Genomic DNA, 12,334 nt, shown 5'->3' on the forward strand with positions numbered 1-12,334 from the left:
CTTCGACTAATTGATGAAAACACAAAAGAGATAATGTGAAAAAGTCCTCGTCCTTCATCGAAAAATTTTGTAGTCCAATAAGATTGCAATGGCTGCACGAAACAGATGCAACATCAAGGCTAGAGCAAGTGGACATTGAGCAGCAAATTCAACAATTGCAACTATATATCTCAAATTTTGGACCTAGTAAGTTTGATTTGAAACTTGCTTTTTTAAAAAGTATGCAATGCGTTGACAGAAAGTTCCAGTATGACGTGTTAGATTTGTGGCGTTAAAATATCCAAGATGAACGATTTGTCTCCATGCCCAATCAAGAAGGTCTAAAATTTGGACTTTCAGTACTACACGCCTATATAAGGTTTTTCGAATGTCTTTTACACGTGGCTTATAGACTTTAAATCAAAAGTTGGAAGGTAACAAAAAACAATAAGGCCGCGTACGATGAAAGAAAAAAGAAAATCCAGCAAGACCTTAGAAGTAAAATGGGACTCCTCGTGGATATGCCCAAACAGGGAGCTGGATCCACTAATAACGGCAACACTGCTCTAAGATTCTTTGCAAACCCAACTTCGCAAATTACAGGTATAGATGTGACATTGATTAAACGATTTGGTGTCGTTTTGCGTGCTTTTTAAATAGTGGATATTCCATGCCATTTTTAAGCATATTGTAAGTTAACTGCAGAATTATATGTATCTTTATATAACTGATACTATATGCCACCTTCTGTACACAAAATTTATATCCATGGCGCATCAAGAATGCACAACTGCTCATCGGTGAATTGTCAGAAGAGGCACCGGTGTCAAAAAACAAGGACATAATGAGATATAGAGAGGGCCATACACAAAAAATCACTCATTTTAAAATCATAAAATCAATTAGGACTTAATCCACAGACTTTTATTGAGTTCAGATGCTTATTTGGTTTCATTCCAGCTATCAACCAAACTCATCAAAAACTGGACGAGAAAATTATTCCTCTACTGAATCTTACGGAAAATGAAAAACAAGACCTGATAGAGGACGAGAGTGATTCAGATGATAGTTAAATTTGTATTTTTAATAATCAACCCTATTCTGTAACTACAAATCGAATAGAAATGAGTCAAATCGAATAGAGGTCAGCAAGTCGGATCGGAATTTGCAGGAATTGGTATTCTGTAACTCATCTCGATCTCTACTATCGAAATGTTAAATAGAAATGGATTCCGAGTAGACAAGCGCTGTCGAAATGACAATTTCACATCGGAATTGGACTTGACGCTTGCGCATTATTGGTATTATTAATATTAATATTGTTTTGACGTTTTTGTTATTTAATGGTTATGTATTTGTTAAATTAGTGATTGATTAATTATTTTTGTAGCTGCGTAATTTTTTAGCCTGTGGTGTTATTTATTAAAATAACTGTATATTTAATTTTTGTAGTTAATTTTAAGATAATTGTATATAGAATTTTTGTCGTTAATTTTAAGATAATTGTATATTTAATTTTTGTCGTGTACAATGGATGGCCAAATAGATATGGGTATCATTCTTGGGAGAGAAATAGAAGCAGAGCTACAAAGGTAAGTACTACAGTTTTAAGCAAAACAACTACATGAATAATCTACAATAATTGTTTTCATTTTTTAGACAACTTTTTAAGTTACAAAGACGAGTTCTTAGGGATATTAGTAATCCATTTGAAATTCCTGACGAACTTTTTAAAGGTTTATATAGGCTTCCAAAACAGATAGCCAATAACTTAATTCATGAATTAGAACCATTCTTAATGGATCCACTCAGAATTACGTCATTTCCAATTCATTTGAAAGTAAATATGCTGAAAATACTGAATAAACACCTGTTAATAATTATTTTATAGGTCCTGTGTGCATTACATTTTTATGCGCATGGAAGTTATCAAAAAAGCGTTGGGCAAGATTTTTTACTAGGAATGAGTCAGTCAGTGGTCAGTCGTTGTATTGGAGAAATTAGTAGGTTACTATCAACACATCTTAGTAGAAGATATATTATATTCCCCACAACCATAGTGGCAAAGATATCAGTAGCTCGTGGATAAATAAAGTTATTCAAATATCAATTTTATTATTGTTTAACTGTTCAATGTAAATTTTAGTTTTATGGAAAAGTTTAATTTCCTAGGTGTAGTGGGTTGTATAGATGGTACTCATATAGCCATCATTTCACCACCCATTGATCATCTACAAAATCGAGGTTTTGTACACATAAACAGGAAATGATATCATAGTATCAACTGCCAGATTGTATGTAAGTAGTTCACACTAAATATATAAAGTAATTTTTTTTATTTTTAGATATGTGATTCGAATTTAAAAATAATCAATTGTAATGCTAGATACCCAGGATCCATGCATGATGCAGCAATTTGGAATATGTCGAATGCAAGCATACATATGGAGGAAACGTATAATAATAATGAACGAGGATTTTGGTTGTTAGGTACATAATATATCAAAAAAACTGTATAGGCATAAGTGCAAATTAGTTTAATGTTCTGATATTGTAGGTGATTCTGGGTATCCATTACAACCATGGCTATTGACACCAGTAGAAGGGGCACAAGAAGGTACCCCAGAAGGTCGATACACATCTGCCCATATACATGTAAGGAACACAATTGAACGCTGTCATTGTTGTTTTGAAAGCACGTTTCCGCTGCCTTTTAAAGCACCGAGTACTACATTAATGTCCAGTTACAGCGACAGCTATTATAAATTCCTGTTGTGTTTTACACAATATCCTTATTGCCCATAATATAGTAGTGGAAGACGAAGACAACTACGAAGACTTAAACAGAGTTGAGGGAAATCCTGCTGAAGATAATGATGGCAAATTTTTAACCTTGAATATGTACAAAGTTTTTCATATTAATAATTATAACTCAATTTGTTTCAGAACCTCCAAATGCAAATTTGCTAGGTATAGGTCGTCGAATAAGAAACCAACTAATAAGAAATTATTTTAATTAAATTATATTTGTACACTAACTAATCTGTTATAATAAAGTTTATAAAAATTAATATTATTTTCATTTTCCACTATCACATGTTGTTTTATGTGAAGGTGCCTCTATCCTATCAATTTCTACAACGGATATATACATATAACGTCCTACTATCTTCTACTCTCATAATTATAGTAGACTTTTTATCTTTACTTTTATACTCAATTTTATGTTTATATTTTTATATATGTACATATTAATTATTATATAGTGTATTATTATATTATATAGTATAAATATTAATTAATTAAAAAATTTATATTTTTATATACACATTATGTATATAAAATTGAGTATAAAAGTAAAAATAAAGAAAGACTTTGATCATTAGCCATTTGAGAAGCCAATAATGATTTTTTTCTCATATTAATATATTTTAATTAAAAGAGTATTGATTGGGTAGTAGGCTGAGATTAATAGTAAACAGTGAACTATGGAAATGGAACAAAGAAAGAGGGCAATGGAAAAAATAAAAGAAGGCATCTAAAAAAAGGACACTGCAAGAAAAATGGACACGAAAAAAGGAGGCAAAAACAAAAATCAAATAACAAGAATTAGTAAAAGCAGTGACTTGGAATATACGAGGTTACTACCAAACAATTGAAGCAGGGTAGCCAGGAAATAGATGACTATATAAATAAAAAATTGAAAGACTTAAAGCAATTTCGGACAGGTTGTGCACCATCAGACTAAATGGTAAATACCAAAAGATAACATTTGTGAATATACAACATGCACCCTCGGAGGAAAAGGGAATAGAGTTGAAAGAGCAATTTTATAACAAATAAGATGAAGTATACGAGGTTATACCCAGGTATGATATGAAGATTATTCTAGGAGACGCTAATGCCACAATAGACAAAGAAGAAATATTAATGCCCACTATTTATAGGGAAGCACAGTTTAATGCACAGACTAACGAAAATGGATATTTCCTGATGAAGGTAATACATAGGATTCCCAGAATGGTACTATCTAGTGCATTGGCAGACAAAAGGTGCACAGGAACGCTGAGGTCAAGATAGAGCAACAGAAGTAAAGAAGACATGAGAAGACTTAATGTAATGAACTGAGAAAGAAAGGCAACTGACAAAAGGGAAAAAGAATAGTAGTGTAATAATAATAAAAATATACATATTTATTATTAATGAATGTTACATATAATTTTAATTTTTTTCTCGTGCCTTCAGCTCCCTCTCTCAAAGCTCCCTCTCTTTAACTCTCTCTTCTAGTTCTCTTTCTCTTACATCTAACTCTCTTTTTTATTCTCTGCTTCGAAGTGTCTTATTGTTAGCTCGAGCTCCTTCAACTCTTCCCTTTTCTTGTTTTTTGCTTCGAAGCATCTTAGTTTTAATTCAAACTCCTTCAAATCCAATTCTCGTTGCCGAAACGGGTCAGTCTCTGCTGGTGAGTCTTTTAATGCTACCAATCTCTCCAAGATTGTGACAGTTTCTCTTTGGCCTACAGCATATGCCTCTGCTGACTTTTGGAGATTACTACCTTTATCTGAAAACAATAATATAACGTTATAGAAAATAAAATATTGTGTGTGTGTGTGTTATACAAAGCAATTAGTGTGTGTGTGTATGTGTGTGTTTGTGTTATATTGGCACTGATTTTAGCAACCAACTGGCCAGTCAATGTGTTTTGAGTTCTCTTTTACAAAAGATGTGCTCAGTTTCTACATCTAACATTGTTACTATAGGCGGTTCATTAAACTCAGACACAACTGGCTAGTGATTTAATAAGTAATATTGTCAATTTGGTAAAATTGGCAAAAAAAAATAATTACTAAATAGATAATAATTACTAAATAGTTAGTAATTTTGGCAAAATTGGCCAAAAACAAAAAATTACTGACTAAAATCACTAGCCAGTTGTGTCTGAGTTTAGCGAACCAACTGTACTACTAATTTAATTTTTTTTTTGTTTTTTTATGTATTTTTTACTACGCTAAGACATAAACCCGATTCAACACCTTCGAGGTTTACTTAGATTTTCGTAGTAACTGTTTATTTTATTTTTTTTATCAGTGCTTTAATGTTGAACAGTTAATATGACTATAAAATTTTATATACATATAGATTCTTTGACTCTAAAATGTAAGATTAGAAGGTATGTAATTATCATTAAACTTAAACATTAACTTAAACTGAACAAAATGTTCTCAAATTACTTAGAAAAATATTTAAACAAGTTATTTGTAAGTACCTTTTGCTGCTGTTGCTTTTCTCGTGGGTTCTACATATGATTGAGACTCTGCAGGACGTTTTAACGTACTAGTACCGGGTAATACTGTCATCTCAACTGTCTCCTCTGGTTCATCTAAATAGCTTTCATCCATGTGTACCTCAGTTGTGACGTCATTATATCATGGAGGTTCTGCATTATCATGTTCAAAGCCTATTTCGTGGACATCGGCACCTTTTACTACTGTCCACGATAATAGGCCCATTAATTTTTCCTCGATGGGGGTCAGTGCTTTTCCATCACCTTCCCCACCTCCTGTCCGTTGTTCCGACCTAACGCACTCTCTGGCTTTTTTGTTCGTATGACTCTTCCAGTCGATGAAGGTCTGTAAAATAAATAAATTACCAATAATTATACAATATCAAGGTTAATAGAAACCATTAAACATTTTTAGAATTGCTACTCTACTTAATTTAATCTAATTGCTACTCTAACAAATTTACTTGTAGAATGTGTAGATTTGAACTTATCTAGTGTATTTCAAACGAAAAACCAAAATTTTTCTACTTAGTCTTAGGAAAAAACTTACTCTCTTCCACTGCGCTTTGGATTTTTGGGGACCTGAGCCCATAGCATTCAGTAAAAGGGTTAACTCGTCCCACAATTTATCAATTATATTATTATTAGCCTCTGACGGTTTGGTTTTACCCTGTAATAGTATCCTGTTCCCAGCGATAAAATCGACCAAGAAATTTAATTGATCAACAGATGCTTTCTTCTTTGGTGTTCCGCTTGCCATGTTTTATAGATTTTATACCCGTAGACTCGTGCACGTGGTGAAGTCTTCTTGAACACCTTAAGCAAAGCTTAACCAAAACAACAAACAAAAACAAACCAAAATTTGAATTATAACTAAATACTTCTTCTTGTTTTAATAAATCTTACGCGCCGCACTAGCCTTTCCAGTAACTTAACGTCACAGAACACTTATTTCACTTTTCATTGCGAGGTTGCCACCACCTCGTGAGTGCGTCAAATAAAAATTGAAGATTCCGATTTGAAGTGATTACGATGTGAGTTACAGAATGCCAACCCATACACGACAACGACGATATAGATATCAAACATTCCGATTTCGTGTAATTACGATTCGACTTGCGTCATTTATATTCGATTTGTTAAAAGTTACAGAATAGGGCTGAATATCACTATCAAATTTCCTCAAAATCAAAAAGTTGTTTTATATATACCTTATCTAGGCCTACCGTTGATCGTTTATAAAATGCCCTCATCGGCCCCTGGGCGAGAAGTGTAATCCAACTCTTGTACTCTCTTTTACAAAATGTGTATCTGGCTGTGTGGGACTTACCTTAAAGCCAAAAAAAAAGTTGTTAACATGTACATTTCCACACCCTCTTAATACTTACGTAACTACTTGGTTAGGGTAACGAACATGTTACAATGAGTATTTCCGATCACCCATAACATTGTTAAAAATATATACAGGGTGTTTCATTAAGAATGTCCAATGTCTGAGTTATAGATTCTAGACATTAAAATATTAAGATTTAACGAAAACCACTTAAATAAAATATGGTTCCTTACTGAGTTACAGGGTGTTTTATTTAAAAATTTAAAAACTATGTTTGCTTAGTATTTTAAAACTATTCGACGTATGCTTTTTAGACAAAAACTAGAAGACCGTTTCTACTTGACAGAAAGTGTCGGTCCTATACATCCTATGGAAATTATGTTAAATAACCGATTTTAGCTATTACCTACCAGAGGCGTACGACAGGACACAGTAAATGGTTTACCCTTTACAAATTCTACTCCGCTGGCGGAATTGCTATTTTAGCGCAATTTTTCGATTCTCCAATACTCTCTATGCAAATAACATACTCCTCACTCTTAACGATAAGTTATTCGTTTTCGAGATATTTGAAGTTAAATAAGTAACATCATTAGCACAGATATTTTGATTAATGTATTGTGCCGCTTTAATTTAAACTATCTCGAAAACTTATGATTTTATCATTAAGAATGAATAATATACTCTTCAGTCTTAACGATAAAATCATTAGTTTTAAGCGGCCCACAAATTTCGTTATTGTTCGACAGTTTTGTTCGAAGAGCAAGTCTGTTCGAACAAAAATGACGCAAAACGGAAGTATGTGGTTGAAAACTGTCGTTCTTGCTCGCATCCAAAAATGATGCAGTAATCATTTGTGTTCGAACAGACTTGCTCGTCGAACAAAACTGTTGACCAATAACGCAATTTATGGGCCGCTTTAGAGATATTTGAAGTTTAAAGGTACGTATCGATACAAGGGTGAACCTTAGACATTAAAATATTAAGATTTAACGAAAACCACTTAAATAAAATATGGTTCCTTACTGAGTTACAGGGTGTTTTATTTAAAAATTTAAAAACTATGTTTGCTTAGTATTTTAAAACTATTCGACGTATGCTTTTTAGACAAAAACTAGAAGACCGTTTCTACTTGACAGAAAGTGTCGGTCCTATACATTCTATGGAAATTATGTTAAATAACCGATTTTAGCTATTACCTACCAGAGGCGTACGACAGGACACAGTAAATGGTTTACCCTTTACAAATTCTACTCCGCTGGCGGAATTGCTATTTTAGCGCAATTTTTCGATTCTCCAATACTCTCTATGCAAATAACATACTCCTCACTCTTAACGATAAGTTATTCGTTTTCGAGATATTTGAAGTTAAATAAGTAACATCATTAGCACAGATATTTTGATTAATGTATTGTGCCGCTTTAATTTAAACTATCTCGAAAACTTATGATTTTATCATTAAGAATGAATAATATACTCTTCAGTCTTAACGATAAAATCATTAGTTTTAAGCGGCCCACAAATTTCGTTATTGTTCGACAGTTTTGTTCGAAGAGCAAGTCTGTTCGAACAAAAATGACGCAAAACGGAAGTGTGTGGGTTGAAAACTGTCGTTCTTGCTCGCATCCAAAAATGATGCAGTAATTATTTTTGTTCGAACAGACTTGCTCGTCGAACAAAACTGTTGACCAATAACGCAATTTATGGGCCGCTTTAGAGATATTTGAAGTTTAAAGGTTCGTATCGATACAAGGGTGAACCCCGATCCATGAAGCAGCTCAAATGGATAAGGCATGCGCTCCCCTACACATAAACCGCAAACCGGTTGAATCTAAGAGGGTGAGAGCCGAGCGGCGATCACCGACGCATCCATTATGTGGAGCTGCTACACGGAGCGGGGTTCACCCTTGTATGGATACGTACTTTAAGATTAAGCGGCAAAATACATTAATCAAATATCTGTGCTGTTACATGTTTAAATTCAAATATCTCGAAAACTAATGACTTTATCGTTGCAAGTGAAGTGTATGTTATTTACATAGAGGGTATTGGAGAATTGAAAAATTGCTATTCCGACAATCTCGCCGGAATGACCATTTCCGCCAGTGGCGTAGAATTAAGGAAGGGCCAACCATTCACTGTCCCCTGTCGTATGCCTCTGGTAATAGCCAGAAACGTTTATTTAACATAATTTTATAGGGTGTATAGTACCTACACTTTTTACCAAGTATGAAAAGGATACGTCGAATAGTTTTAAAATACTGACCAAAATAGTTTTTAAATTTTCAAATCAAACTCCCTGTAACTTTATAAGGAACCACATTTTATTTAAGTGATTTTGGTTAAATCCTACTATTTTGAGGTCTAGAATCTACAATTCAGAGATTGGACATTCTTAATGAAACACCCGCGAAATAACGATTTTTTTAAGTAATTCGCTCGCTAATAAAAGGATGAAAACTAAAAAACGACTCCACTTGTATACACTTCCCTGGGTCAGTAACCAGAATGACACCAGAAGTTCTACAGCAAGAAGGAGCAGTTACCATGAAATATGAAAATAGGTGAAGCTGGAGAGCTGCAAAAGAGATGGTGACACCAGACAAAATAAAATGGGCAGTAAGTTCATTTCAACCATATAAATCACCGGGAACGGACATTTATCCTGTTCTTTTGCAAAAAGGTACAGAAGTAATGTACAAGCAAATGTGTACAATACTTCGTGCAAGTATTGTGCTGGGGTATGTACCAGTTGCTTGGAGGTCGGCAAGGGTAGCATTCATACCAAAGCCTGGTAAGGGTGGACATATGACTGCAAAGTCCCTTAGACCAATAAGTCTGATGTCCTTTGTACTAAAGATATTGGAAAAACTGGTAAGACATATTAAGCATGGAATATTGGTTGAAAGACCAATAGAACAATACCAATATGCATATAGGCCAGGTGTATCAACACAAACAGCACTGCACCATCTAGTACAGAGGGTCGAGTATGTTCTGGAAAACAAAGAAGTGATGTTGGGAGCCTTTCTCGACAACAACACCTCATTCAGTGACTCAAGTTAACTAGTTTTTAGGACTCAGTTTGATCGATTAGAATAATAGTCTGTATGCTCGCCCCCGTTAGGTAAATTATTCCGATTCGTTTTTCTTTGCACAAACTTACTCAAAAAGAGGTCCTTATAGAAAACCCGCATTGTGTCAGGCCAGGCAAGCGGTTCCGCGATCGGAAAGAATTCAAAGAATCAACTTTTTCACTTCGGATTTAGATTTCTTGGATCATTCTGAGCAAAAAAGATCTTTCGTGATTTTTCTCTATAATTAATTGTTGTCGAGTTATACGCGATTTAAAATTTGAAAAACGCGAAAATGGCCATTTTCTACGCTTAAATTCAGTTCAGAATTATTATCATGAAAGTCGCCAAATCAAAGTTTAAACCCCCCCCCCCCCTCACAAGACTCTGAAGAAATTTTTGTTGTTATTTTGCAGCAGAGCGGTTATTTTTCTCTCTCGCACTCACCATTGACGGCCGCCTCCTCAATACGCGGTTAGCGCTCATTGTTAATAATTAAAAATAACAGCTTCGTAATAAAATAATGACAAATTTCTTCAGTATCTTGTAGCAGGGGAGGGGCTTACAAGTACTGTATGTAGGGGGGCATAGTAATAATTTTAACCGAGTTATTACTTAAAAATTCCCATTTACGCGGTTTGTAAATTTTTAAATTGGTTATAACTGTACAACAATCAATTTTACAGAAAAATCACAAGAGACCTTTATTGCTCAGGATGACACCATGAATCTAAAAAAATTTACCGAAGTGAAAAAATTGATTTTTTGAATTTGTTTAAACAATTTTTCGGTACCATGTGGATTTGTTATAAGGACCTCTTTTTGAGTAAGTTTGTGCAAAAAGAAACGAATTGGAGTAATTTACCTAACGGGGGTGAGCATACAGCATGGGCATCGATTAAAGTGAGTCCTAAAAACTAAGTAATTTGAGTTACTCGGTACAAAAATCGTAATTTTTCATGGATATAAAACGAAGACTGAGAGGGTCAGGCCAAGAAATTCCCTACCTAAAGTTTATTATACATATATAGAACTACTCTCAAAAAAAATTCAGGTCAAAAAAATAGGAAGAAAAAATTTGCAATAGGCTGAAAATGCCAAAAAACGCTGTTTTTGCAATAAAAGGGTCCTACTCAAATGCATTAATCTTCGCTCCCTTTAAATATAACAAAATATACCTAGTATCATTTTAAACGTTTGTTTAAAATCTTAAAAATAAGATATTGTAGAAGATTTTTTAACGACTCGTTCAAATTTGGCAATAGAATGAAAAAGATAAAAAAGAGAAATTTTTCAAAATTTGCTTCGCACGAAATGAGTTCCTTAAAATTAACCTCAATATTTAGAAATTTGAAAATTTATTTGTGAATACTAGACGTCAAGACAAAAATAATGTAATTTGAAAAATTAAATTTGCTTCAAAGGCGTTTGAGATATCGTATTTTAAAAATAACGCTAAAAACCTTGGAAAGGTCAAATTTAGGCCCTATGTGACCTAGAGTGCTGTAATTCTCAGGAAAATCTTTTTTATAAGGTACAATAACATACTAAAATTTGGTAAAAATCCAAGGACCTCGTCCACAAAACTCGGCGAAATCGTTTGGAATTTCTCATATATAAAGCAATATATACATATAGCAAAACTCAAAATATAATTTTTGACTTAGGTTTTATTATTGTTTTATTTTATGGGGGTTTAAAAACATTTTATGGGGGTTTTGTTCCTTTAAACCCCCCAAATGTTTGTGTACGTTCCAATTAAACTATTATTGTGGTACCATTAGTTAAACACAGTGTTTTTAAAACTTTTTTGCCTCTTAGTCTTTTTTTGACAAGTCACCTTTTATCGAGATGTGGCTTATGTAAATTATAAATAAATTTTCAGATTATTAACAGGTCTAATCGTACTTAACCATATACAAATATGTGGTGGATTCGACAAATATTCAAAATATGTATAAACACTGGCTTATCGGAAAAGTACTAAGAGGCAAAAAGTTTTAAAAATATTGTGTTTAACTAATGGTGCATAATAATAACATAACCACAATAATAATTTAAGTGGAACGTACATAAAAGTTTGGGGGGGGGGGGTTAAAGGAACAAACCCCCATAAACAAATTTCACTTTATTTTTTTTTTAAGATGTTGCTGGCATAAAAATGCCTCATGTCCATTTTCAATAAAAAATCTCTAAAAGTTTTCGATATATGAAAAAAAATCGATTTTCATTTTGTAACTTCAAAGGGCTGTAACTTTTTTTGTGTGCACTATTATATATAGGTAAGTGAGGTTCAATCAACATATTTTTGACCCCAGAATCTGTGGTATAATTTATGACCAATCCCGGAAAATAGTGCGTTGCTTAAAGGTATAGGTAGAGGGCACCATGTAAAGCAAAAAACTCTTAAAAACTTTTTTTTCTAAATGCAATCGTTTGACCAAAAAATTAAAATACATTTTGGTATGCAAATTAAAATCTGACAACTCTGAGTACGAAAATTTAAACGTAGACGTCTTTTTAGTAAACATACAACAGATAGTTTGGAAGAATATTGTTTAGTCTCAATGCCGAAAATGTTTTCGAATCGTGAGTTCATTACCTAAGCTCGGTTTTCCTATTATGTTATTGTTGATTAGTTATGGCAGATCACTAAATGGAGAG

The 12,334-nt window shown here is 33.3% G+C and overlaps 2 protein-coding genes across 3 annotated transcripts; one reads left to right on the forward strand and one right to left on the reverse strand.

Moving 5' to 3' along the window:
* Positions 1 to 1,600: 1,600 nt before the first annotated feature.
* LOC126892447 (putative nuclease HARBI1) lies at positions 1,601 to 3,050 on the forward strand. Of its 2 annotated transcripts, XM_050661982.1 has the most exons (3): positions 1,601 to 1,819; positions 1,871 to 2,469; positions 2,537 to 3,050. In XM_050661982.1, exons 2-3 carry the CDS (start codon positions 2,379 to 2,381, stop codon positions 2,782 to 2,784), a joined length of 339 nt encoding a protein of 112 aa, XP_050517939.1. In that variant the 5' UTR covers positions 1,601 to 1,819; positions 1,871 to 2,378; the 3' UTR covers positions 2,785 to 3,050. The 2 variants fall into 2 exon arrangements, with proteins under 2 accessions (XP_050517939.1, XP_050517938.1); XM_050661981.1 differs by having other exon boundaries at positions 1,601 to 2,469.
* A 2,355-nt stretch (positions 3,051 to 5,405) lies between these two features.
* On the reverse strand, positions 5,406 to 6,023 carry LOC114342128 (uncharacterized). Its single transcript, XM_050660458.1, has 2 exons — positions 5,814 to 6,023; positions 5,406 to 5,609 (listed from the first exon to the last, which is right to left on the reverse strand). The coding sequence occupies exons 1-2, from the start codon at positions 6,021 to 6,023 to the stop codon at positions 5,406 to 5,408; spliced, it is 414 nt and encodes a 137-aa protein (XP_050516415.1).
* Positions 6,024 to 12,334: the final 6,311 nt, after the last annotated feature.

Source organism: Diabrotica virgifera, chromosome 9, assembly GCF_917563875.1.
Source record: "Diabrotica virgifera virgifera chromosome 9, PGI_DIABVI_V3a".
Taxonomy (NCBI): domain Eukaryota; kingdom Metazoa; phylum Arthropoda; class Insecta; order Coleoptera; family Chrysomelidae; genus Diabrotica; species Diabrotica virgifera.